Here is a 27,353-nt window from a genome sequence, read left to right on the forward strand (position 1 = left end):
GGGGCTCCTCCTGAGCCCTCCACTCTCAGAAGGCTGGATGTGGCCCCCTGCCCCTCCAGCATCCCTGAGCCTCCTCCAGCCAGCCCCAAGTCCTTGCCGGAGAAACAGCTGTCGCAGCGGCTTTCGGCAGCCCCTGTCTCCGTTAGGGCTTATGTACAGCCCCCCAGGCGGCAGGCTTGTGGGGAGGGACTGACTTTATAAATAAAATTTATCATTGTAATTATGGTTCCTGGAGAGAGCTGAGGACTTTTACGGCCTCTTGGAGGTCATGAATAATTTAGGGGAATGGAACCAAGACACTTTTGTTAGTGTACAATAGGACCCAGAGGTTGCCATCACCTGGCTGCGGGTGGCGCTGTGGCTGGCCACTCTGAGGGTCCCACTGGAGGGGACTAGCCTCTGAAACCAGGAGCCTGTTGGGGGCCAGGGACACTGCCCACATCCTCCTCTTACTGAGGTTTCAGGCTCAGTGACCGGTGACCAGGTTAACTGTCAGAGGTCCCTGCCTCAGTCAGAGACTAGCAAGTGTCAACCCCATATCCAGGCTGTGACTCAGGCAAGACCTTTAGCTGCACTCAAGCCAATGTGTCCCTCCCAAATGACATTCCCAGGTCACACAGCAAGCACGTGCTTTCCCTCCTGCTGCCTGCGCTCCCTGCCGCGTGTTATCCCAAAGGTCTGTGTGACCCTTGAGGATTGCAAGAGGCAGGAAGCACCCTTGCTTACCTCCAGTGACGGAGGACTCACTACCTTACTGCTGGAAGTTCTTCATCAGAGAGTTGTCTACTCAAAGTTCCCCAATCAGCCCACAAGTACCCTCTTCTCCAGACCGTGGACCCAGCCCAGGCTCCTACCATACTCAGTGGAGTCATGTCTGCCCTCACCAGACCCGTCATCTCCTTCCTTCTCTCTCCCCTGAGCTCCCTTCCCTCATGCCACACATCTCCCAGGGCAAGTCACCTGTTAGCTACCCTGCCATGTCCAGTGGTGACTTTGGAACCCTTGACCCTCCCCCTTCTCCCTCAGGCCTTGGGAGCCCCAACACACCACATGCAGGAACCAACTCTGTGTCTGGTTTCTCCTCACCATTCTAACTTCCTCATGCTAGAGCACCTAGGGCCCCACGTAATCACCACGTGCCTCTGTCTCTGAGCATCCCGAAATGCAGATGAAGCTCACACCGAAGGGAAGATCCAAACCCAGGTGTTGGCAGGCCATGGTAGCTTAGGGTCCCCCAGCAATGCGGAGACCTTCCTGCATCTTTGGCTTCTGGTGGCCACTGACACGCATGGCCCATGGCTCTGCCATCAGTCTGTGCCCCGTGGTCACATCTTCTCCTAGTCTGCATCTGTCCCCTGACCCCTGCCTCTCAGGGTCTGTGTGACAGTGCACTGGACAGTCCAGTGTCCCCTCCCATCTCAAGGTCCTTATCTCAGCTTCCTTGCAAAAACCATCCCAGAGCTTTATTCACAGACTCCAGAAATCTCATGGAGATCTCTTTGGGGTATCGTTGTTCGGCCTGCTGCAGAGGGTGACCCAAAACTCACCTCCATTTGGATAGTGTGAGCATCCCAAGATGCATGCATGGACCCACAGCCTTGGAGGTCTCCATCCATCTTTACCCAGACCTCATCTTCTCATCCCCTTGACACCCCAAGCTCACTCATCCACCTTTGGAAAGCAGGAGGCTGCTGCTTCAAAGACATCTCCACGTTCACCCCCAGAGTGCGGACATGCTCAGTGCCCAGAGAACTCTGGGGCAAATAGGCAGGCTCTCCTCTCTTCCAAAGCCCCTGGTTCTAGGTCATCCTGAGCTCTGACTCTGAAATAGGTGAGAGAAAACCAGCAAACAGCTGGAAGCCAAAGCCCTTCCAACAGAGGCTACCTCTGCTTATTGCAGCATATAGAGACGCCTGCAGTGGCCAGACAAGCCAGGGCCCATCCATGGAGACAAATGTGGATCAGAAACTCCAGCTAGCTGCCTCAGTTTCCCCAGCCAATGTGGCTGGGTGTGGTAAGCCCCACTTCAGCAATTTTTTTTTAACCTCCGCTCACTCTCAGCTATGTTTCAGTACGGCCCTGATTTGACGGGGCTTTGGGGACATCGGCTGCTTCTATCTGCCACCTGCTGTCACTTGCTATGTGTTTAATGATGTCACTCTCCAGACAGGAACAGAACACTTGGACACTGTATGATAGAGAACAAAGGCTGGAGACTTAGGATCTATAGGTTCAATACTGTCCTGAAGGTGTGGTGTGTGTGTGTGTGAGTGTGTGTGTGTGAGTGTGTGTGAATGTGTGTGAGTGTGTGTGTGTGTGTGAGTGTGTGTGTGAATGTGTGTGTGTGTGTGTGTGTGTGTGTGTGTGTGTGCGTGTGAGTGTGTGTGTGTGTGTGTGTGTGTGTGTGTGTGTGGGGGAGATGGGGGTGCTTTGCTGGCTCCTCACCCACAAGAAGGACGAAGAACTTGTTCAGATGACGTTCCATTGTTGGCTTCCACGAGCAGGCCTGCAGGCATCTATCCAAGCTAGGAAAGAACGTAGTGGGACCCTCCCCAGAGCCTTGAAGGTACTGATGTGTCTTCCTCTCAATCCGTGACTCAACTCTGAAGTAAGGGAGGGGCTAACACGGTTAGCAGCACTTGTACTAGCAGCAGTAGGAAACAGCCTGGCCCGCCTGCTCACATGCCTAGCCCGTAAATGCCTTGCAGCCACCAGCACCCCGTCTCATCCTCAACTGGTCCCTTTGGTATTTGCCAAGCCTTCAGCACGAGCTCTCCTACCTTCTTCTGGGGTCCCTACTCTGCTTGCCCTACAGGCACAAGCCAGCCCATGACTCACCTGTGCCCTGACCTACCCCTCTCCGAGCCCTTCTCTGTATCCATCAAAAGCTGATCAGTCAAATCCCTTCTTGCCCACGGTCCTGTGGTTGCAGCCTAAAGGCCGTTCCTAACTCATTGCCTCTCTGCCTTGTTTCCTGCTGCTCAGTCCTATTCACAGACTCTTCACACACACACACACACACACACACACACACACATGCACACGCACACTCATGCACATGCTTGCACACTCTTATACACATACATGCACATTCCCATACACACATACATGCACATGCCCACAGGCATGTGCCCACACGCTTTTGTGCACATGCGTACTTCCTTATACAAACATGCACACAAATTCACACACTCTTGTGTGCACACATGCACATCCCCATACACACATTCACACACCATTCCCATACACACACATGTGTGTATGCACCCACACACTCTTGTGCACACACATGTAGACCCCCATACACACATTCACACACCATTCCCATACACACATATACGTGTGTGTATGCACCCACACGCTCTTGTGCACACACATGCACACCCCCCACACGCACATGTGCATGCACACATGCACATGCATGCACGCACACATGCACGCACACACACAGACACACAGACACACACACACACACACACACATACACACACACACACAATCTTAGAGCCTTTCAGAACATCTGAGGCTAATAACTGACAGTACAGTCAGTGGCCCCTGGTCCAGGGTCACAACCCTTCACCCCATAGGCTGCAAGAGTGGGCCAGAGAGCACTTCTGAATGAAGTCCCAAGACTGGATCTGAAGATGCCTCACTTCACTGACAATATCCCAGGGCTGTGTCTCATAGTGGAAGCAATGGCCGTCAGACTCCAGCTTCACCTGCTAGACTGAGGCAGCTGGAAATTCCTACTTGGGAGATCTTTCTGCTATAGCACATAGGATCCTACTCCCCACCTCATCCTGCCCCAGACCGATGGGCTAATTCCTGCCCAGGCCCCTGCACCTCTATCACTACTTGCTGCTCACCCAGGGACCCAGTGTGTGGTGGTCCATAACCTATGACCTTCCCACCGTCCTGCCTCTGTGGAAGGGACCTCTGCATTCCAGCCAGACAAGGCCGGAGAAAGCTTGGCAGCTAGGCCAGCATAACACAGCAGTGGGAGGAACCGGAAAACAGCCAAGGGCTGATAACACAAAGGTCACCACAATGTTCACTGTGTGTCCAGAGAGGCTACGACTACAGAGCCTCCCGGTCTCTGCCCCATGGGTCACCTCCTCCCAGGAAGAAAAACAGCACCATCCCTTCTCCAGTGTTCACTGCCTGTGGCCATACGAGATCTTTATCCTGCATGAGGCCGGTGACTTATTGGTCCATGTCGCTCAGATGACGTAAGACTGTAGTGTAAGAGCAGGGGCGGACGGTCTGGTGCGTAAGTCTGGTCATGCCTGCCTTTAGAAGAGAGGCCATGGTTGTTGCTACTGAGTCATCTGCTAGCCCGGGCCTTATCCTTGACAGGATCATGGCTCACAGTGGAATGCAGCCAGTATAAGCAGACCTGAGGCAGCAAGGCCTGGACAAGCGACTGGAATCATCGGAGGACCCAGAATCCCAGTGTCCCTGGAGTAAATTATCTCTCCTGGTAGAGAGCAGGCTGGAGGTGCAGGGATGTGAGTGAGGGGGTTGCAATGCGACCATCATCGTCTTCATCTCAGGGTTTTATCGGAGTCAGTCAGCATGCCTACCTCTGTAACTTGGGCCCTGTACTCCCGGGGCAGGACACCATAGAGAGCACGAGGCCTCAGACAGACTAGAAGCCATCTCCAGCTCAGAGCTCTACTGTCTGCCGTCACCCCGCCTCTCCAGCCTCACGCATCTGCTCCGCCCTTGATTCCACAGTACAGCTTCTTCACAAGGTTCGCAGCTCTGAAGCTGGCCTGGTATGAGCGAATCGTGCCAAGGCAGGCAGGAATTGTGGAGATGACCCATGCGCAGGCCTGGCCTGCAGTGCACTGGGGCCCTGAGGAATGGAACCTCCCAAATCTGGAGCCAGTGGCCTGTCTCAGGGTTGTCGCAATCTCTGTCAAAGGGGAGGCAATCATAGCTCAGCCCTGGCTATCTGTCTGACTCTGTGGTTCAGCGTGAGGGTCCCGACAGGCAACACGGACCAGCAACAACTGTGCCCTGTATAGAGGTAGGCAGCCCCTTCAGAAGGACTTCTGTGGGGAGCAGCGTGACCTACAGGTGACGTGCAGGGCCTCCCTCTTGAGCGCCGCTGACCGGAACCCACCAGGTCCACGCTGGACTGTGCCCCACAGCCGTCCTGCAGAGCATGGTTGCTTCCTCCTTTGTGGATGCAGGAGACTGCCAGGTGAGTAAACCAGCTCTGGGGACCCGATCTGAGTGACCTTCCCTGTTAGGATCAAGATATCCAGTGACAAGTGCGGGCAAGGCAAGGAGCCAAGTGGTGGGCAGCAGGATGAAGGCCGTCTGAGCAGAGATGACACAAGTCACCATGGACACTCCCGAGGGTGGCCGTGATTCCCTTGCACAAGGCCTGAGGGGCTTCCTGAAGTGGGAACGGTCACAGATAAACCTCAGCTCCTGGTAAAACCAGAATGACATGTGTGTGTATAGGGGGTTGGGGAGAAGCTCAGTTTCAACCTGGTGCCCCTAGGCTTTGAGAGGCTACACCTGGCCTAGGGCTACAATAACCCTAAGTCCATGCCCTGCCCAAAGCCAGGCCTTCTTTGGGAGGAGCAGGCGAGTGACCAGTTCAAACCTAGATGCTGGAGGGCTGGCCTGTGCCCACATAGAAGATGCTGCAGCAGACAGAGCACAGAACCAGGGGCTGCTCCGGGGACAGCACAGGGCCGAGTCAGCGTGCCACAGTCAGACCTAGGCTGATCCGCCCGGTACCTGGCAGCTGACAAGTGGCTTGCAGCCTCCTGGGTTCACCTCAGTCTAGGCTCTGCTTAGAGGAAGATCCACCCTGTCCACCTAAGGCTTTCAGGGCCTAGATCAACCCTGCTTCACTTCGAGGCTCCCCCTAACCTCATCAACACACCAGGATCACTGTGTGGCTACCACTAAGAGAGTGAGGTGCAACTGAGCTGTGCAGACCTACATCTCTCATGAACAAGGCTGGGGTGGGGTATGGGTGGGGCATGAGGCCAGTGCCTGCTCCTGCTCCTCCTGCTCCTCCTGCTCCTCCTCCTGCTCCTCCTCCTGCTCCCTCCTCCTGCTCCTGCTCCTGCTCCTCCTCCTCCTCCTCCTCCTCCTCCTCCCTCCTCCTCCTCCTCCTGCTCCTCCTCCTCCTCCTCCTCCTCCTCCTCCTCCTCCTCCTCCTCCTCCTCCTCCTCCTCCCTCCTCCTCCTCCTCCTCCTCCTCCTCCTCCTCCTCCTCCTCCTGCTCCTCCTCCTGCTCCTGCTCCTGCTCCTGCTCCTTCTCTCCTGCTCCTGCTCCTGCTCCTGCTCCTGCTCCTGCTCCTCCTCCTCCTCCTCCTCCTGCTCCTGCTTCTCTCTCTCCTCCTCCTCCTCCTCCTCCTCCTCCTCCTCCTCCTCCTCCTCCTCCTCCTCCTCCTCCTCCTCCTGCTCCTGCTGCTCCTGCTCCTTCTCCTCCTCCTCCTGCTCCTGCTCCTGCTCCTGCTCCTCCTCTTCCTTCTCCTCCTTCTCCTCCTGCTCCTGCTCTGCCTCTTCTTCCCACCTCTCTGTGTACATCTGCCACTGCTCCTCCTGCTTCTCTTCCTGCTCCTCCTCCTTCTCCTGCTCCTCCTGCTCCTGCTCCTGCTCCTCCTCCTGCTTCTGCTCCTCCTCCTGCTCCTGCTCCTGCTCCTGCTCCTGCTCCTGGCCACGGGTGTGTGAATAAAGCCTAGTTGGGAGCCTTCCTGAGAACACTCCCTCTCGCCTAAGTCAAGAATGTTTGGTATCTGGAGTGCTTCCAGACTATTCCTGGCTGGAACATGGGATTAGGAACAGCAGCCCTTCCAGGGACCCCGCTGCCTTCCTGGCCTACAGGCAGCCTCCTAGGGAGGTGAACAGGGGAGGAGTGTCCACGGTTTCCTGTCTCCCTTCCAGCTGGGAAGAGCAACAGCTCGCAGCAGCCTCTGCCTTCTCTGCACCCCTTGGAGGCCTGTGGTGAAGCTGCTGAGGGGTCTGGGTCTAGACTCAACTCTATGGGGGCTACTGGGCCGTGTGCCCAGCAGCCCCTATAGATCCAGCTGACTAAAGGCCAACAGGCTGCAAGCCTTCAAGGCTGCTGAGGCCACTGCCCCCACGTCTCTGTAATGGAAACTTCTCAGCTGCTCTGTGCTCAACAGCTCGGGTTCCTGCCCCGTGTGGGGCTCTAAGAGGCGGCAGATCGCAAGACAAGGCAGGTGGGCGAGCACTCGCAGGACACAGGAGCCAGGTGGGGCTGGTCTTGGTGTGTGAGCATGTGTGAGCGTGAGCGTGTGTGTTCATGTGCATGGACCCATGTGCATGTAAGGGAAGCCTCACAGAGGCTCTGGCTTCCAGCACCCGGGGCCACCTTCAGTGCGTCCAGGGTGTCTCCAGAAGAGGTGGTTTTGCAGCAAGACAGCCAAGAAATCCAGTACTGATCAGAGGTGGAGACACCCTGTCCCTCCAGGTCCCCAGCATGGAACAAGTGGAGGGAGTGTAGAGGGGGCAGCCATGGCGCAGTGCCAGCCACTGGCCAGAGCTGAGGAAGGACCCTACCTGGGTGGGGCTGGCAGGGCTGGCAGGGCTGAAATTACTTATGTGCCAGCTGTTGCCCTTGGCACACTGCCCTTCCTCAGACTTCCCAAGACACATCACAGACCGTGGAGGTGCGTGAGGAGGGAATTGGCAGGCTCAAAGGTATAGCCAGCCTAGTGAGTAGGATGTGGCAGGGGGGTCACTGTTGACTCCCAGAAACTTCAAGAATCAGGGAGAGGGGCTTTGGACAGATCCTGCCAGGCAGTATAGAAGCTAGACTCCAGAGGATCTCCCGGCTGGGGCTTTGGTGAGATTTGGGATCTAATAAAAAAAAAATTAAAAAAAAAAAAAAAAGAGCTCTGGAGCCCCCGGTTCAGGCTGCCAGCGTTGACTTCCGGACAGATCCCTCTCTCTCTGGCAGCGTGTGCCCCAGCTGTCCGCATGCACCATGCTCACCTGTCTGGACTAAGGAGTGCAACATCCAAGCTTGGCTCTGACACCTGGCTGGTGGTATTCTTTGCCTGGGTCTGGATTCCCGGAGCCCAGAGCCCCCTTGCTTGCTCCTGGACTAGAGGAACTGGGCCTTGACACCAAGTGAGGACAGCTGCTGGGTTGTTTCCCTGAGTGAAGGGCACAGCCCTAGAGGCCAGCCCCTCCCTAACCAGCATGGGGTAGCCATGACACTCCACAGGCCCCAGGCTCCTGGAACTATTTTCCACCCCTTATCACTCATCTGTCACGAGCCAGCCTCTGAGCAAATGCACACTCAAGTTACAGCCCCTGCTGGGGGCCCCTATTGGGGCCAAGGCCTCTGCTCTGGGGCTAGCAGGAGGGGACACCAGGAGGCTTGTCTGTGTCCACTACGTGAGCCACAGATGCATCTCTCTGGACGCTTGATGGGAGTATAAAAGCCAGAGACCTCACTCTACTTGATGAGGTCACAGAAATAAGGATCCAAGACAGATACAACACACACACCTACACACACACACACACACACACACACACACACACCCCACAGACTCACACTCACACACATACACACTACACACACTTGCACTTGCACATTCACATACGCACATACTCACACACACTCACAATACACTCATACACACATTCACATAACACATACATACACACCACATCACACATACACACACTCACATACACACACTCACATTCACATACACACTCACATACACACGCTCACACTCACACACACACAGACTCACACTCACACACACATACACACTACACATTTACACATGTATACCATATACACATACCACACACACACACCAAATGTTCATACATTTACACTTGCACATTCACATATGCACATACCACACACACTCACAATACACTCACACACACATTCACATCACACATACACGCCAAACATTCATACACACCACATTACACATACACACTCACACATACACACACTCGTACTCACATACACACACTCACATACACACACTCACACTCACATTCACACATATATACCTCACATTTACACATGTATACCATATACACATACCACACACACATTCACACACACCACGCACATTCACACACACACACACCATAGGTAAATATACACACACACGGTTCAGGAACATCCATGTTTGTACAAACATACCTACCTGTACATACACAGCTCACACGCATATGTACTTTCTCACATGCTAGCAGACACAAGCCACACAGTTACATTTACATGCACACATGGGCTCTTCACAGGTCCATACTCATATGATACATGCTCATACAAACATGTGTCCTCTCATATGTCATACAATCCCATGTATGTACACTCACTCAGATGTGCATACACACACACACACACACACTGTTATGTATGTACAAACACACACACACAGGTCTAGAAAGACTCAGTAGTTAAGAGACTTGTTGCTCTTACAGACATGTTAGTTCCTAGCACCCGTGTGGTGGCTCACCGCCATTCATAGGATCTGATTCCCTTTTCTGATCTCAGTAGGCAACCTGCATGCACACGGTACGCATACATGCATGCAGGCAAAAACTCACACACATAAAATAAAGAAAGTTTAAAAACTGTTAAAAAAAAAAAAAGAAAAAAAAAAGCACTCACATACTGTCTTACAATCCCTCAGCAGACCCTGGCCACAGAGGCCCAAGAGTGAGAGCTAGCAGCAAATACGGGAGGAGCCACCCCTCCCTTCTACTTCCTTCTCTTTCTGCTCCGTGTAGCCTGCCCCTTCTCTACCCTACTGCAATAAAACCTGGTGCTCCCTTCTGAAGTAATTGAGATGTGCAAATGCATCCGGGCAGACATTGTTAACAGGGCCTCAGCCACCTGCTGTATTTACGCCCGCTGAGCAGAAGACTGGCCGTTCTGTTATCCTCTGTGGAAGACAGTATAGAGGCCACTGGATTAACCTTCAAAGCAGTCATTTTGGGGGAGTCCTCCTTAGGGTAGGGGCAAGCGCCTTACTCTGGTCTCCTCTCAGTCTTCAAGGGTAAAGCCTGTGGAAAGTCTGTGGGAGGCAGAGCCATGTCCCTTGAAACTAGCATTTAGCCCCATTTCAAGGGGATAGTGATGCCCACTAAGAGCTCCAGGCCAAAGACCTGAGAGAATCTGGGTGTGAGAGAAGGAAGACATTTGCCCCGTAGTGTCCTTTCCAGCTTGGGAAGGACGGGGACCACCCTGCCAGCAGCCCTGGAGGATACCTACTTTCCCTCTGACCTCTATGTCTGTACATTGAAGGAGGATGGTGGTCTCATACCTGGCTCCCATGCCCAGACTCCAAGCAGGGTCTGCACCCAGAACAGTACAGGAGGGCCCAGAAGGCATGGCTGAAGCTGGGCTGCTGTGGGGAGTGGAGGAGGGAAAGAGCCATTGCTCTGCAGGCAAAGGAGACACCACTTCACCCAAATGGGAGCTGTAAGAGGGGAGAGAGATGGATTCGGAGATGGAGGTGTAGAGAGAGGGAGATCCAGACAGGGAGACTGGCAGAGAGACAGAGGCCGAGAGTTATGCACCTACGCAGAGGTGGTCAGAGTCAGATAGGACCAGAGATACAGAGGGAAAGACAGAGGACAGAGACAAATGGATTGGGCTATACCGTGCCCCGTCCTTCCCAACACAAAGGCCAACTAGAGGCAACACACCTTCCAGAAAAGCCCCTGCCGTCATCGGCTGCCCGTGTCTCGGCTGTGAGGGCTTATCATACTGACAGAAGTGTTTGCCGCAGCCTTATCAGCAATCTCAGAGCGCTACAAACTCCCGCAATAAACTGCAACCTTCCTGAGTAGCCCACGAGAGTGGGTGGGCGGCTGTAAATCTCAGAGCACCAGCCCAAAGGAATATTACACAGCCATCAAAGGTGGTGATTATGAAGACGACGCCTGCGGAGGAAATTGCTGACAGCAAGCTTTGGAGATGGCAGGGTACGGGATTTATCTGCACTGTGAGCCTACAAAGAGAGGCTGGTGTCTACAGGTCTGGGAGAAAGATGCAGGCTAAGGAAGCCAGCCTGGCTTCCGGGGAGGAATTTTCTCATCCTTTTATCTTTATCTCTGCGTGATTGGCTTGCCCAATAAATAACGCCTTTCTTATCAGAGGACCATGTCCCAGTAAATGAGGTCTGCAGCTCCAGTCTCTCGCCCTAATCCCCACCCACGGACACGCCATCCAACCAGAGAGAATGAGGGGACCACGTGGGGCTCACAGCCTCCCAGGACCGAGAGGGTAAGGCCACATGGCCAGTTGGCTGGCAGTTGTAGCTTTGAAGACGTGGGCTGCTTCTGGGAGTGGGGAGAGAGGCAGGGGCCAGAAGGACAGACAGGATCCCTGTCCTTGTTCTTAAGTTATCCCCTGTCCCCTATCCCTTGTCCCTGGAGCTCCGAGATATGGCCTGGGGCTCGTTGCAAGGCAGGGAAGTGGCCCCATTTTGAAGGGTTTGGTCTTGCCAAAGCACAGGGTGTGGCATAACACAGCCAAGGTAACGGGAGGATGACAGAAGTATGGAGCCAGGCTCTGTTCTGCACCAGGCCAGCCACAGTATGGAAGGACAGAGATATGACAATCAGACTGAAGAAGTTGGAGGGACAGCGGAGGATACTGGGTAGAAAGGGGGTGGGGGCAGAGTCATGGGTAACTATGGAGATGGTAGCTTAGGAATGAGATGTCAATAATGAGAAAGATGCAGACACAGCGGTGGAGGCTGGAAACAGCTCAGTCCAGGAGTAAGCAAGAAGACAGGACAGGGGAGAGATTCAAGGAGCAAGAGAGGGGCTCCAAATAGGAGGGAGCCCAGACCTATGACACCGATGCTCTGTTGACCCTAAGCAAGCCAAGGACGAGGCAATGATATACCAGGCTAACCCTAGCACATGCAGCCATGGGTGGAGCAGGGCAGATCCCCGGGGCTTCTCATCAAGCTCTGCACAGTCCGGTGCCCCGCCAGAGGCAACTTAAAATGGCCCTGGCTTCCTCCCTGTGCTTTGTCCCCACCAACAGCCCGCTGTCCCAAGTTGGAGATGAAGACCTTGAGGTTCACAGAAGCTGATGCCTCAGGGTGATGAGCTGGGTAGGAAGGTACCCCCTTGGGCATGTAGCGTGTGAGCACCGCCTTCCTCCACCTGCCGGTCACCCTGAAGTGCGACCTCAGTGAAGGGAGGGGAGATTCACACAGGATAGGCTCTAACTTGCAGGTTGACTGTAGCCATCGACCAGCTCTGGGATAGCTTGGCCCAGGGCCCCATTGGAGGAAATCGACACACTTCTATCCCTACACCGAGGACCCTTCCCTAAGTCCCAGGTTCCCCATCACAAACCCCTACTGGGGTCTGAACAGTAGCCAGGCATCTGAGCTAATGTAGAGAAGTTGAGGGGAGCAGAGAGGTACATTTCCTCTCTGCTGAGGCTGCAAGGCCAGGTCTACGCTGCCTGGCAACCCCTGCCCAAGGGACTGTGTCAGAGGCCAAGTGTGTCTCCAGCCAAGCACATTGTGGAGCTCTATACCCAGTCCTTGCCGTCCATGTTCCCTGGCCACTGGGCCCTGTGGCCTCTGAACTGTATTCCCAGGGGTCGGTCGGTGTGGTTGTGTATAGGCTGTCTTGAGTTGCTGGGGTTATCTTTGGCTGTCATCATCCCTCTGCGTGTGGAGAACTTCCCTCAGAAGCCCCAGGACTGACAGGGGGACAGAGCCTGTGACACAGCATGGGTCTCCTAGGTACTAAGGTCATTCCTGGTGCAGGCTTCAGTCCATGGAGCAGCAGTGTAGGACTTGAGAGGTCGATGACTGCTCCTGAGGTCTCCGTGCTCCTCTCTGCTCCTCTGCAGCAGGTCCCCTGCATGAAGCCCAGAGGAGCCTGCAGACACCGCAGTCCAGGATGCCAGTCTCGAGCAGGAAGGGCTCACAGCCATCTATTCCCCATCCCCACCCTAGGATGGCGACAGGAAGTGTCCTCCCTCTATCCTAAGACCCAGACGGCAAGAATGTGGGTGCCCTGGGGGTGAGCCACAGAGAAATCAAAGGCACGTGCGGTTCCGAGAGCCCCTGGAGGTGGCTGTCCACTGTAAGAGGGGCGAGGGGGTTTGGTGGGTCTGGGCAGGGCAGGTGGGCAGATGCCCTTGTAACTATGGCATAATCCGGGGCCATCTACTCCTTATTCTGTCTTCCCAGACAGAGCCCCAGTACACCTGCAGATGGGTTCATGGGGTTGGGCCACGGTCAGTGGGACAGCAGCCAACAGAGGAGACTATGGTTGTGGCCTCTCCATCACTGCCCTCTAGGGAGAGGCCAGGTTCTGGGATCTCATTTCCCAGTCAGACCAGCAAGGCTTGTCTTGGTACCTTTGCATGGTGGTGTGAGAGAGCTCATTTCCTGACTAAACCATTTGTGATCTCCTTCCCCAGACATTGCCCGCAAGGACAGGACAGCTGCCATCAAGGGTGAGTTCTGAGGAGGAGCCCCCGTCGGTCGATAGGTCCTGGGCCTCCACTCCACAAGGCAGACCCAGACCCAGCCTTAGCACACCCCTGTCCCCGCATCCCAGCCTCCCTAGACCCTGACTCAGGCTCCCCTGATTGCCCTAGAAGTGATCCCATCCCTACGGGGCCATGCTCCGGGTTCCTCACATGTGGGCCAACTACAAGTTGACCATCTACAGCCAGACAACTCAAGCCCCCCTCCACATCAGCCCCACCACAGAGGGTGCACTTTGCAGGGCCTCAGTGTGGGGGGGGGCTGCTGGACTGACCTGTCGCCCTCCTACAGTCCCCCGCCGTGCAGCTCCTCACGGCGGCTCTCCGCTCCAGCCAGCATTCTGCGGTGGCTCCTTGTTCCTGTGGCTGATTCTGTGTGTTCTGCTTGGAGTGGTGCTGGGCCTGTACTGTGGCCGGGCCAAACGTGTCACAGGAGCCCTGGAGGACCTCTGGGCTCAGCTCCTCGTCCTGACCTCGCACCTGTGGCGTGCGGTCCTTGCCTGTTGACACTGCCTCCTGCAGCTCTGGCACGTGCTGAATGGTGATTCCACCTCTGGAGAGAACACTGGAGGTTGATGCTGTTGGGGGCCTGGAGTGGTTTGCGGGGGATCGTGCATGGTGGGGGCGCCCAGGCACTAAGGCTAACCCCAGGACAGAGCTCTGCTAGCCTGACAAACCCAGGAACTCCAAGGGGCGGCTGTAAAGGTTTAAGTGGGGAAAAAGAGGAGAACACTCTGGCTTGGTGCTTTGGGCAGCTCCTGTCTGGTCAGCACAGGCTGGGATCTTGGGATTTTAAGACTGAATCGGAGAAAGAATTCAACCATCATAACTGAGGATTCCTATGCTCCTGCCCAGTCCTCTGTCTTGGGAGCCACAGCCTGGATGTCACCGTGCATAGCTCTTTGAGGGTGAGCATTCCCTGCCTCTGAGGCGCGTCTGGGAAGGCAAGCCCCGACCTTCAGGAGACAGGGCCTCAGGAGCCTCCCTCTGCAGTTCCTGGAGCCTGGGAGAATCGTGGTCCTATTCTCTGAGCCCAGCTCTGAATCCTCAACTTCAGGCCAAGATCCGTCAGGGGTCACTGTGGTGTGGGAACAGAGTCCAGCCCTGAACACAGTTGCTCTCATAACAGAAGTGTGGCACCAAGGTCCTACTTCCAGGGCCACACACAAGCCCAAAGCCGTCAGGCCCGCCCACCAGCTGCGGGACCTGTGCGTCTTCCTCTGTCAACACAGGCAAAGGGAAGCAGGCACAGGGCAACAGCTTCGGGACATCCTAGACCTGCCTGGAGGGGGAGCCCTGAGCACAGCAAGGAGGCCCAGTCAGACACCAGGAGGATCCACCAGGGGGACCCTGCACTACCCTGGAACAAACAAATGCAAGGTTTGGGAGCCATGGTGAGACTTGGGGTTGTCCTCCTAAGGTGCCCCTCTACTTAAGTGGGCAGACAGAGACCCCATATTAAAATACCCGCGGCCTCTTCAACCTCACGGTTATTACAAGATGAGCGGAGTGAGACACTTGTTGAGGAATCCCTCCAGGTCCAAGTACGTTAATCTAGCTACCAGAGCATACCCCTACCCCTCCACCCACCCACCCACCCCACAGCCCACAGGTCCCTTGCAGCTTTGATTCACAAGGAGTTGGGGGACCCACCATGTCTCTAGGATCACATCCTCCCCAACAAGACATGCCAAGATTCCCAGATCACTGAGGTGCAACCTGCCCGTCTCTAGACTTCAGTGTCCCATACAGTGGTCTCCAGCTACAAAATATGGAGGCACAGTAGGGGAGAGCCCAGTGGAGAGAGAAACCCTGCTTCCAGATGTGGTCTAAAACGGACCAGCCTGGAAAGCCACGCATAGGGATTGGCCATCATCATGGTTGCTGTTTCCTGAACCAATCCAGCTACCCCAGGACCTGCCCCACTCATCCTGCCCTGGTCAAGGACAGGCTCCTTATTGGCTTGTATTCCAGATACGGAAACAGACAGACCTCCAGACCACTCTTCCTTCCCTGCTTCTGAGGGTGGATGCCCTTCAGGAGGGGGACTGGTCACCCCATGTTTTACAATGGAGAGCCAGGGCTTCCCACTTCCATAGCAAGCATTTGCTGCAAAGGCCACAGAAAAGGTGTGCCCCGGTCGCTCTGTAGGGGCCACAAGACTGACCCAGCTAGTTTTGGGTTCCCCTTTGCTTTGCTTCATTCTTACAGTGCGAACACAGCACAGCTAGGCAGAGTCTGCCACGGCTACGTCCCCAGCCTTGTTTTGTCTTAGAATAAATGTTCAAAGACACACACAGAGATACACGTGCCCCAGAGGTGTCACCAAACCCCATCCTTATGCCTGGGGTGGGGGTGTGTAGGAACTGTGGAGGGGGGCAGCCGCAAGAGTCAAACTCCTTACAATGCACAGGCATGAAGGACCACCCCGGGAGCCCTGGAATCAAACAGACTGTTTAAATCCTAAACAAACAGCCAAAGCCTGAAAGCCAGTGGGTAGGGGGTGGGGACCGGAGGTGGGGGCCTGGAGCAGACTGACTAGATAACAAAGACAGACACCTCGTCCACACAGCATCTCAGATGTTCCGTCTTTATTTTAGTTTGACTTGAGGATGAGACACATGGAGGTATAGGGCTCATCACTGTCAGCCTCACCAGGAAGACTGAAACCAGGGCTTCCCTGTAGCAAGCTGCAAAGCAGCAGAGGCGTCTTGCAGGCCACCTGGGGACGGCTCTGCAGCTCCTGCCTGCCTCTTGCCATCCATCCCATGAAACCTCTCTTGGACACACATCCCTGCCCATGGTTACGGCCAACAGGTCCTGCCAATACTCCTAGGCCAGAGACCCTTCCCCAGGAGACCCTGGAACATCAACATCTCGGGGACAAGTCTAGGTGACCGAAGGTCTCCAGACCGGACCAGATCCCAGACTAACTCTCCAGAATCCATGAGAGGCAGGGGCAAAGGCAGACCCACGCCTGAGGCAGAGTCTAGGTCCCAGAGGCCCCATCTAGCCTCCCGTTCCTTCGGGTCCTAGATGGCTACAACCTTAGTAGGTGCCAATCCTGGGGAGACAAAGGAGGAGTCTCAAGTCTAGACAGTGTCCCAATGTCCCATAGATTAGGGCTTGTCTGGGCATCTGGAGAAGAGACCAGGTCAGTTTGGAGACCTCAAAACCCTCCTCCAGCACCCAGATCCTCTGCTGGGAGTTCAGTCAGCCCTCAGAGAAGCCTGGAGTGTCAGTCAGCCTGACCCTGGCCTCCCCAGATAGGTGCCCCTTGCACGCTGACCATCTTTGCCTGCTTTAATTTTTAGGGCCCAACCAACCCCCCAACACACACACACACACACACACACACACACACACACACACACGCTCCTCACAGTGAACCTGGAAGTTAGCGTCTTCCCTCTGAAAACACACCAGCCACTGGTAGAAAGTGGACTTGGACACAGGTCAGGATCACCTTGCTTGGAAATAGGAGACAGCATTGGAGTACAACCTCAGGCTAGGGCCAGGAACACTGAATGCACTCACTGAGATGCAGACGGGCTGGGCCTCTTCTGCCATGGGGCCTTACCTTTCCAATACAGACAACCATGCCTAGAAAGCCTCCAAGGGAGGAGGGTGGAACTCTCCCACTACAGCCAAGCAGCCCCACATGTCCTCTCAGAGCAGGGAGAGGAGCCCAGTCCAGGGTCCTACATTCCTACCAGGATCACCCACCTGCTGCCTTCTGGGGACCTTGGCTGAATGCCGTAGGATGGGAAGACAGCCCCTAGGGGAGGGGCAGGGACTTGGGTGTGCTGGAGCCTGTGGTGGTGCCAACCTGACATTGTCACCTCTGTTCTGCAGTCACACTGCCATCCACACACATGCTCACATACATGCACATATATGGACGAACGATCACACAAGAGAAGGAGTACGCATCACGCTAACCAAGGCCAGAACTAGAAGCCAGAAGCCACTCCCAAGTCTCTGGGTCTCTGCCCCCATCGCTGTCAGGATCTCCAGGGAAACACAGGTCCTCTGCTCACGGTGGGTGGGGCCAAGAGACACATGCAGAGCCGTGTTGGCCAGCCTGGGGGAGGGTTGGGGGTCCCAGGCCCCCCTCATGCAGGCCTCAGGAAAGGGGGTCAGCCTAGATGACAGCACTCTTCTCCCCCTGGAAGGAGGTGCGGGAGGCTGGTCTGGCCAACAGAAGCTCCTTCTCGTGAACCAGGCTGTCCAACAGGTCCTCCTGGCGGTAGTTGTGATAAACCTTCAGGAAAGCCAGAGTGGTGATCGCCAGCCAGGCCAGCCAGGAGGCCCACAGTCCAAACTGCATGGAAGACAGAGCAGCGTCAGGGGGGCGGGGCTCATTGCCCAGTGTGCTCAGTATCCACCTCCTCGCTCTACCTCTGCAGGGAAGGGAACACTAAGGTGGGAGGAGGCAGGGACCTGGGAGCCCGTGCACACCCACATTTGACTCATTTCCTGTGGTAATGGTTACGTCCTACACCCACAAGAACCCAGCTTTGTGCAGAGGCTTGGGGTACTCGGCCATTCTCACCTGAACTGGTGAGGTTCCTGGAGGAGGAGCAGTAACTGGGCTGAGCTCTCCTCCCACCATGACCCTGGGCTCTAAGGAATGCCTATAGATCAGGGAGCCCCTCTAGTCAGGGGAAGAAATTGACCTTTATCTGCTGTTTCCAAACAGCTGAAGGAGAAACAATGTAATCAACTCTGGGTCTGCGCTGCATCAAACCAATTCTCATTTGAGCGTGCTGGTCCTCAGACTGCGCATGCCTCTGTCTAATTAGTCCAAATTAGTCCTAAAGCATCTTAAGCTAAACTTGGCGTGAAGGTCTCTTTGACCGTTTCAGCTCATCTCTGCAAAGAACTTTTGGACTTCCAAGGGCGTTAGCTGACAAGAGTCATCTCAGCCTAGCTTTCCACAAACCAGAGCCTCCAGAAGCCAGCATGGAGCATGGAAGGGCGTTGTGGAGGGTGAAAGCCACAGGCAGTATGGGAAGGGACAGGTGTCCATGTCATGCCTACGTGCCCCTACCCTGCACCACCTCTGCTTGGGGCACAAATGAAAAGTCAGGGGATAGGAAAATCATAAAGCTTTCCCAGGGTCCTAGAGGTCCCCAAATTCACATGCAAGGTAGAGCAACCTGAGGCTGGGATCTCCCTAGGGTAGACCCAGCCACCCAGAACTTTGCATTCTCTAGCTCCTGAGTTCACTCCTCAGGTCTGCCTGTGCCTTCTCTTATCCCCTGCCTCCCCTAATCCCCGCCCATACAAGTCCTGCTCAGAGACCCCACTCTCCCACCTGCCCTAGGATTTCTTCTCTGCTCCTATAGCCTGCATGGCCCCACCATATCTGAGTCTGTTTCCTTGGGATCCGGAGTCTGTTCTATCTGTCAAGTCTCATCCCAATCCCCAGTACAGCCATTCTCTTCCTGCCCGAGACAGACCCCGCCTACTTGCCCGAGACCACGCCCACGCGCCCGAGACCACGCCTACCTGGGCAATTGCAAACTGATGGTAGAAGGCAGAGTTGTCCACGTTCAGCTCCAAGTCCGTTTCCTGGAACTCCTCGCAGCTAAAATAGCATGGAGCCAAGTGGCTAGTGACTTGCGAGCCCCTGAGCCCCAGAGCCCCTGAATCAAAAGTCAGCAGAGCATCTGGCTGGGGATTCCCCTAAACAGTGAGTGGTGTCTTAGATCAACCTGATACAAGCTAAAGTCATGAGAGGAGACAACCCCAATTGAGAAAATGCTCCCGTAAGACCAGGCTGCAGACAAGTCTGTAAGACATTTTCTTAATTAATGATTGGTGGGAAATAGCCCAGCCCATTGTGGGCGGGGCCACCCAAAGCAGGCTCCGCAGATCACCAGGAGCAAGCCAACAAGCAGCATCCCTTCAAGGGGCCTCTGCGTCAGGTCCTGCCTCCAGGTTCCTGCCCTGCTTGAGTTCGCGTCTTGACTTTCTATGGTGGTGAACTGTGATATTGAAGTGTAAGCTGAATAAACCTTTTCCTCCCCAAGCTGCTTTGGTCATGATGTTTCATTACAGCGATCATAACCCTAAGACAGAGGGGCAGTCCTCAAAAGGACAGATGCCTCTAAGAGCTCCACTGGGGGTCAGCTTTGCCCCCTCACTGGGTGGAGCAAGACAGGCTTCAAAGAAGAGGAGCTGCAGACCTTTGCAACTGGCCCTGAGCACAAGGGTGAGCCTCAGCCATCTTGTCACTGTCTGTCTGGCACTCTGCTCTGTTTAGTCAGTCCTTCAGTTCCCAGTCCGAGATGGCCGCGATGCCCCTGAGGCACACTGCAAAATGTCCCTGCATAAGTCTCCACTCACCAACCACAAACTAATTTCAGTGCTATACAGTGGAGTTAGCTTCAGAGGGAGCTGCAGCCAGCTAGTGAGCCAGGCAGTCAATTGCACAGTCCCACCTGGCTCCTCTTGACCCGCAGGGACCTTCCATATGTGATGCTGTAGAGCTACTAGACCAATGAGGTGCCTGACGTTGAGTGGGCGGGTCTTAAGGACAAGGCAACTGGCGTGGGGTGGGGCACAGGCGTGGGTGGGGCACCGGGGTTGGGGGGTGGGGCACGGGATTGGGGGTGGGGCAATGGGGTTCGGGGTGGGAATGGGGGGTTGGGGGTGGGGCACGGGTGCACAAAGCCTAAGATTCGGAATGGGATTCAGGAAGAAAAACATCTGGGGACCCAGGTAAGGGGAGGGTCTTGTAGGTAGCAGAAGAAGCAGGGACAAGGCATACCTGTGAGGTGCAGAGCCCTTCTCAGTGATGGTGTCACACCACATGGTGAAGCCCACACTCACGATGGTGCTGGCAATGAAGACTAGGAAGACCACAAAGGCACTGACCAGGAGGTTCAGGAAGGCGTAGAAGAAGGAGCTGCAGTGGAGTCAAGAGATGGACGCTGAGGGAGACATCCAAAGTTCGGCCCCAAACAGCTCCCCTTGAAACAGGGATGGGAGATGACCAGGTTTTCTGGTGAGCACCTAGGGCCCTGATGGGACTGAATGGGGCTCAAAGGGCTGCTTCTGTCTCCTCTGCTGCCGTCCCTGCAAACGTTCCAACGCTGAGCAGCCCATCCTGCTCTCTCATAGACTGGGAGTTGGGAACTTGCCACCATGATGTAGTGGGGAATCAGGGCCAAGTCAAGAACCCAAGATCATGAGTCCAAAAGCCTAGGAGCCAGCGTTCACAGTAAGACCACTATACACTCTCCTAAGACCACCTACTATCTTAGTCACTCTATGTCACAGCTAGGATCTGGGTCCCTCAAATACACAGGCCGAAACTCCAAACTCCACGGTGTGAGCACCAGGTCCTCTAAGCCCATGTAGAGAAGGGTACAATCAAAAGGAGACCCCTCTCCCTTACCCTCGGCTGCCTGACTCCAGGTCACAGATCAACCCAGCCCCACTTCCCTACCCAGAGAAAGAGGGTATGTAGGAGACCTCACAGAGTCACCAAACAGCAGGAGGTCCTTAGCAGAGTGCAGAGCAACCAGTTAAGGACCCTGACCACCTCTAGCCTGTGGTGATTGAACACCAGGGCCAGGCCAACTGTGCTCAGATACTTGACGTAGTGACAAAAGTGGATTCAGGGTGAGCAACTGACAGAGAGGTCTTAAAAACAAACAAGCAACCACAAAACAGTGGGTGCTGTGACCTAAAAGCCACCTGCGCTGCCGGTGGGCTTGTTCACCTATGCGTTCATTCCCCAAGCCTTCTTGGTCCCATGGCAGCCCTGAGCTGAACACAAGGCATAGGAACAGTGTAACCCTGACGCTCACGGTGAATAAGATAAGGGTAACTCCGGTCACCTCTGCCCAACCCGCCACAAGCGATACCCATCTCTCCTGGGATCACACAGGGATGCCTGTGAAGCCGCAGAGCCTCGGGTGACCATTGGCTGACATGGGTAGTCACAGCATGAAGGGCAGTCAAGGAGTGGTACCCTAATGAAGCTACACAACCCAGGGAAGGGGCCTTGGGATGCTTCCCCTGCCTGTGAGCAGCTATGTGCACCTCCCACTTACCCTGAGCCTGTCTCTGGCCCCACATGGCACTCACGGCAGTCCTGGCCCTGCCCACCCAGCACCTTCACTGGTTTTCCTTTTAGCTCCCCTCTGTCCTTACCCTGAGGGTGACCCAGGGACCGGAGCAGGACCTGATATCCTCAGCTCTTATGTGGACCGGGGCAGGGAGATGACGCCGTCCTCCTCCAGCATGGACAAGGGCAAGGACCCACTTTGCTTCAGGTAGGGACAGGGAAATGGAAAAGAGATATCCCCAGTCTCCTGAGGACTGTCTCAGACTAGCATGTCCCTTCTGATCCTCCCCCACAGGATCCCTAGGTCCCCTGGCCAGGAGTGGTGACAAAGACACTGTGGTCCTGTGATGACTGTGGGACATTTTGTTGATCAAGGATTGATATGGGGAGCCCAGCCTGCTCTGGACAGTGCTGCCCCTGGGCAGGTGATCCTGGGTTATATAAAACAGCAGACTGAGCAGACCCTGGGGAGAAGCCAGTAAGTGGCATTCCTCCATGGCCTTTGCCGCAGTCTCTGCCTCCATGCTCCAGCCTTTGCTTCCCTTCATGATGGATGAGCTAAATTCTGTGAATGAAACCTGCCCATCTGAGCCTCGCTTTCTCCCTGAGTTGAGTTCTAAGAGACCCTCCCATGGATCACTGAGAAAGCAGGGACAACTCAGGTCAGTGACGGCTAGTGAACATGGAGCCCATGTATCCTGGAATGCTCGCCGACCACCCCATACTGTTGCAGGAGAGACCTGGGCTGAGAAGGACCTGCTTGCCTCCCAGCCCCTCATTGAGCTCACCTGCAGCTGTAAACAGGTACAAAGTTGACATATGGTCACCCAGAGCCCATTCCAGCTATGTTGTCCCCACCACGGAAAAGAGGGTGATCAAGGGCAGCCACAACCAAGTTCCCGTGGGCAGAGGCAAGAGCACAGGACTCTCCGGGTATAGAATTCTATCTCATGGGACAGCTGAGAACTGAAGATTTGGGACAGAGCCCCTTTTAGGGGACATCTGTCCCTCCCTCTGATGGACAGCCTCCTGCAGTTGCCTCCCACCACTGGCCACAGTGCAGACAGCAAAGTGAGACCTGCCACAACCCAGCATCATATCCTGTCCTTCTCTGAAGGTGGCAGGGCAGTGTTCTGAGATCTCTGGATAGGTAGTGTGGGGCAGAAACACTTTGCAGCATCTGGCCAGAATCCCTTCAGAGGAGGGAGTCCTTGTAGCCCACGCCCTGAAGTGAGGCTGATGCAGCAGATCTGAGATACAAGGGAACTCTGGTCCTAGCTGAAAGTCCACTAACCTGGGTCACCACCAGGCAGAAGTCTCCAGTTCTTGATTTATTATTGTGTTTTGTTTTGTTTTCCTGTGTTTCCTTTGGTTGGTTGGATTTTTTTTTTATTTGTTTATTTGTCTGATTTTTTTTTTGTTCTGGTTTTGGTTTTTAATGTAATATGCCGGGCCCTCCAGACCCTTGAAGAACTTGTGCCCAGAGCCACACCTGGGTCCTGTTTCCTGGGTTTGGAATGCCACCCTCCCCTGTCCCTGAACACACATTCCAAGGACAGGCTGACACAGAAGAGTGAGTGGAAAGGCGCAGCACACACAGGGTTAACCCATCTTCCTCTCCTTGCATCTCAGGGTGCCCAGCCTTGGATGTGCTGTCTCCATGGCGACAGCTATCCTGGGAAGCCCTGGGAGCAATTTGAAGGCTGAGCGACAGGTGTGAGCAGGCAGATGGGTTATGCTAACCAGCGCTCACTATTCAGTCAGTCCCTCTCACAGATGCTCACAACCAACCCCAGCCCAGAGAGCTGCTCTTGGGTGAAGCCTTAGGCACAGGGCTCACCCGGGCCCTCTCATCCCCCCTGAAGAATGTCCCGGAAACTAGAGGTGTCAGGGATCATTCACTGAAATGATACAGCCCCTTCTACAATGTTGTCCTGGACTCTGCCTCTCTGCACCTTGATGCCTCAGCGGCCAGAGCCGGCTTAGCATGGCAGACAGGCCCTGTATGTGGAAGGGATGGTTCCTCTGCCACAGTATACGGCCGGTGGGTTCAGCACTAACCACTAGGTCCGTGAGAGGCTACAGGGTAGCACTCTGCCCCACAACTGACTGGAAGCCACCTCAGAGACCTCTGGGGTTGGCACCTAATCTTACAATCAGGGAATGCCTGTAACATAACCAGATAAGCCCTGTAAGTCCCAGGACTAGCAAGTCTGGTATCCTCCACAGGGTGGATATCCAGTGGCCCTGCAGGCCCTTGAGCTCACTATAAATCCCTGCCCTGCCCCTTTGAGATTCCCTCTGATGGCCAGACACTTGCTCACTTGGCCTCTGCCGTCTGACTGGTAATTGTGCTGAAATCACTCTTTTCCATAAGGGCATCTTACTGGTTGCTGGCCTCTGCAGACCCAACCATCCCAGGGGGAACTGAAGAGCTGACTCAACTCTTAGCCATGAGTGAAAAGTCAGAATAGGGCCAGCTGTGCAGCCACAAAATTGCAAACCTCACGGTCCAGACACTTTTCTGTCCCTCGTCATTGTGTGGTGACTCCTGCACTCCAGGCTCCATGCTTGGCCTGCGGACAGAGACTCAGGTGTGCCTGCACTGGCCTCATGCCCCTGGGCGTGATGGGTGTCACAGCCAGGGGTGGCTCAGCAGAGCTGTGCCCCAGTCCCACAGCATGGGCTCTGGTAAGCACTGGCAGCACAGTTGGCTGACTGCCACCTGGATCATACAGGGGTCAGGGTGAAGGACAGCGGCCAGGCAGTCACACGGCCCTTGCCTGGTAGCCAAGCAGGACCGTCTATGTCCCTGGAAAAGACAAGGCTAAACATAGCCATGTGTTTCTAGAAGCCTGAGCAGAGGTCATGCGTAGTTAGAAACAGGGGAGCACCAAGAAAGGAAACATGGGATAAGAGAGCCCAGTCGTTCCACAAGACAGGGTGCCAGACCTGGCCTCTAGTGTGGACTCCAGACCATGCTAGATTTCCTCCAAGTATTACAATGTGTCAAGTCACCTACAGTCTGTTAAATCCTGCCACGGGCTTTGGCTGAGTATGTGATGGAGGCCATCTTACCCTCTGCACCTCTATGTTTGGCAGCCGGAGCCTGTTTACCACAGCAGACATGCCCTATATATGTATATACGTCAGTCAGCCTGAATCATTTCTCAGAAGGGCAAGCACATCAAAGGAGCCCTGGTAGCTGGAAACTCCAGGCCTCTCGATGCTGGTATGGCCTGGATCTGCAGCCTAACAGTCTACCCTGTGTAAGCAAGATTCCCACCTGTAAGCTCAGGGGCTCTTCATGTCCCCGTCTGGTGCCCCAGCCTCTGGTGGCCCCATAGACAGACCATACACAGAGAGCTGTCCTTGGGTCTACCTAGCTAGACCATGTCTACCATGAGGCTACCTCTCTTGCAGGAAAGTCCAGGAAGCCAGAGGAGTCAAATCAGGCTATCTTCCCACTGACCACTGCCATGTCGCCTGTCTCAGGGTGCTCCCTCCTGCCCCAATCTGCACTCAGTGAGATGACTCCCGCTTTAGGGACAAGAGCTCTCAAATTCATCTGCACAACCAAAGACAGGGGGTCCAGGAAGGCTCCTGAAGAGGGAGAAGGCTCTGTCCTACTGCTGACATGGACTCACTCTAGAAAGAACTTCATCCTCTCAGCCAAGAGTTTGGTCCACATCACCCGGAGGCTCTGAGGATCATCCCTGGCTTCCAATAGACTCCCATCGGAACCTTACCACAGTGAGTTGAACTGTATCTCTTCAGAGCCATATCCAAGTTCTAACCTTGCTACCTGTGAACATGGTTGTCTGATCTCTCAGGAAAAGCAGGGTCAGAAACTGGCAGGAGGCTATTCAAGGATAGAGGCAGAGACTGGAATACACAGGAGTCTGAGGTCGGCAGGAATAGAAGTGTAAGAAAGACCTTCTCTAGTTCTAACTCTAAGGACATTTTGATTCTGGCCTCTGGGCCTCTAGCATGGTGAGAACGTTAACTGTTTCAAGTCCCTCACCTGTGGTACTAGCAAGAGTCCCCTCCTGCACCCTTGCATTCTCAGAGACCCTTGTTCATTACCCACCTCCTTGCAAGGGGTGAGGAGCTACTAAAAACATGGATGGGGTAGAAGATAGGTTGGGGAGCACTAGATATGGGAATTCCTTCTCCATTGCAGGAGCACTGTCACTCCAGGACCCAGGAAGCCTCAGCCAGGGAGAGGATGGGCTCTAGGTTGTTGCTGGCTAAGGACACCAGGTGTCCACATTCCACTGGCTTCAGCCAAGTGACAAAGTACAGAGAACGCAAAGTAGACACACAAACACACACACAGAGAAAGAGAGAGAAAGAGACAGACAGGCAGGCAGACAGACAGACAGTACACACACACATAAAGACACACAGACACAGAGAGAGACACAGACACACAGAGACAGACACACACAGAAACAGACACATACACACACAGAGACAGATACACAGTACATGCACATACATACAGACACACAGAGAGAAACAGACACACACACACACACACACACACACACACACACACACACACACACACACACACACACCTCCATGCCTCCAGCCAAGGCCTGCCTCCAGCCAAGGCCTGAGTGTCAGGGGAGAGCTTAAGGAGCGCTCCAGACATCCTCTGCCATATTTTCCCAAGAGGGGCAGCAAGAATAGAAAACTGCCCACTCTTTCCCAAGTGTAGTCCCTTCCTCTACCCACAGGAAAGGGGTGCAGGGCTGCAAATGGTCCCAGGTCCCAAGGAGTATGGCCTAGCTGAGCTGGAGAGCCCAGGCATACAGCCATGACAGTGCAACATCTGTGCTCCAAGGGGTCAGGGCTGGGAACCTGGAGTGATGTTCACTCTGGTAACAGAAAGAGGTCATGTGGGTCGGACAGACAGCCTCATAGCCCTGGGCCTGTGTGTAAACAAAGGGCCAGCTGCTTGGAAGTGATGAGGCTGAGAGTGTTGACACGTGCAGGCCTCTGCAGCAGGAGAGGTGGAGGGACTCATGGCCCCCAGAGAGGAGGGCCTGATGGGTGCCAGGAACCGTGTGAGTGTTGATTCTGTCTGCGCTGGGCTGTTGAAAGGCCTAAACTTACCCCTCGTGTCCCTTGCAGAGGAAGAAGAGTGTGCGCCATGCGTGCGCAGCGGCCAGCAGCAGTGACAGGAGGCTAGCGAGCAGGCTGAAGCGGCAGGCAGCCGGTGGGCCCCACTCCTGCACCGTGAAGCGCTCCCGCCCCTGCATCGTCAGGTTGGCACTCAGCCACATACCCTCGGTAAAGAGTAGGCAGCGACCACGAAAGTCGTGGCCATTCTCGGACAATGGCACCACCACCACGAAGCTGAACAAGAAGGCCAGAAAGTAGCAGACGCACTGCGCGAAGAGGAAATTGTTGAGCGCCATGGTGGTGCCAGGATGAGAGGAGCCGCCGAGAAGGCCACCGGTCGGAGATGCGACCACTCCAGGAGCCGGGCCGCGAGTCTCCGGCGCCGCGCAGGCCTGGCCCGAGCAGCGTGGGAGGCTGCGCAGTGACGGCGCCCGCGGGTCTCTCGCGTTGCGCGCAGACGCGTGCGCACCGGCCGAGCGTGGGGCGCGCCTGCGGTCAGCACCGCGGACAGCACCCGCCGCTGCAGGGTCGGTAGACCAACTGAGCACTACACTGGATAAGGCCAGACTACGTTGATGGAGAGGTGCCTTGGGGACCTGGCAGGGGCGTGAGCATTACTAAGTCAGCT

The 27,353-nt window shown here is 55.1% G+C and overlaps 2 protein-coding genes across 2 annotated transcripts; one reads left to right on the forward strand and one right to left on the reverse strand.

Moving 5' to 3' along the window:
• The first annotated feature begins 6,921 nt into the window (after nucleotides 1-6,921).
• On the forward strand, nucleotides 6,922-14,030 carry C7H14orf180 (chromosome 7 C14orf180 homolog). Its single transcript, XM_032908914.1, has 5 exons — nucleotides 6,922-7,213; nucleotides 11,140-11,268; nucleotides 12,971-13,100; nucleotides 13,441-13,476; nucleotides 13,802-14,030. The coding sequence occupies exons 2-5, from the start codon at nucleotides 11,158-11,160 to the stop codon at nucleotides 14,014-14,016; spliced, it is 492 nt and encodes a 163-aa protein (XP_032764805.1). The 5' UTR covers nucleotides 6,922-7,213; nucleotides 11,140-11,157; the 3' UTR covers nucleotides 14,017-14,030.
• Nucleotides 14,031-16,074: 2,044 nt separating this feature from the next.
• Nucleotides 16,075-27,171, reverse strand: Tmem179 (transmembrane protein 179). The gene is made up of 4 exons (XM_032908534.1): nucleotides 26,717-27,171; nucleotides 20,288-20,425; nucleotides 19,024-19,102; nucleotides 16,075-17,833 (listed from the first exon to the last, which is right to left on the reverse strand). The coding sequence occupies exons 1-4, from the start codon at nucleotides 27,019-27,021 to the stop codon at nucleotides 17,654-17,656; spliced, it is 702 nt and encodes a 233-aa protein (XP_032764425.1). The 5' UTR covers nucleotides 27,022-27,171; the 3' UTR covers nucleotides 16,075-17,653.
• Nucleotides 27,172-27,353: the final 182 nt, after the last annotated feature.

The sequence above is a fragment of the Rattus rattus genome, chromosome 7 (genome assembly GCF_011064425.1).
Source record: "Rattus rattus isolate New Zealand chromosome 7, Rrattus_CSIRO_v1, whole genome shotgun sequence".
In the NCBI taxonomy this organism is placed as follows: Eukaryota; Metazoa; Chordata; class Mammalia; order Rodentia; family Muridae; genus Rattus; species Rattus rattus.

Bases quoted from the DNA above. Each gene is read 5' to 3' on its own strand.
- C7H14orf180 (XM_032908914.1), top strand. From the start codon at position 11,158: ATGAGGTCTGCAGCTCCAGTCTCTCGCCCTAATCCCCACCCACGGACA. The intron at 11,269-12,970 runs GTAAGGCCACAT...TCCCCACCCTAG, and splicing joins AGCCTCCCAGGACCGAGAGG to GATGGCGACAGGAAGTGTCC. The intron at 13,477-13,801 runs GTGAGTTCTGAG...GCCCTCCTACAG, and splicing joins CAGGACAGCTGCCATCAAGG to TCCCCCGCCGTGCAGCTCCT.
- Tmem179 (XM_032908534.1), bottom strand. From the start codon at position 27,021: ATGGCGCTCAACAATTTCCTCTTCGCGCAGTGCGTCTGCTACTTTCTG. The intron at 20,426-26,716 runs GTAAGTTTAGGC...ACTCCACTGCAG, and splicing joins CTCTGCAAGGGACACGAGGG to CTCCTTCTTCTACGCCTTCC. The intron at 19,103-20,287 runs GTATGCCTTGTC...ATGCTATTTTAG, and splicing joins AAGGGCTCTGCACCTCACAG to CTGCGAGGAGTTCCAGGAAA.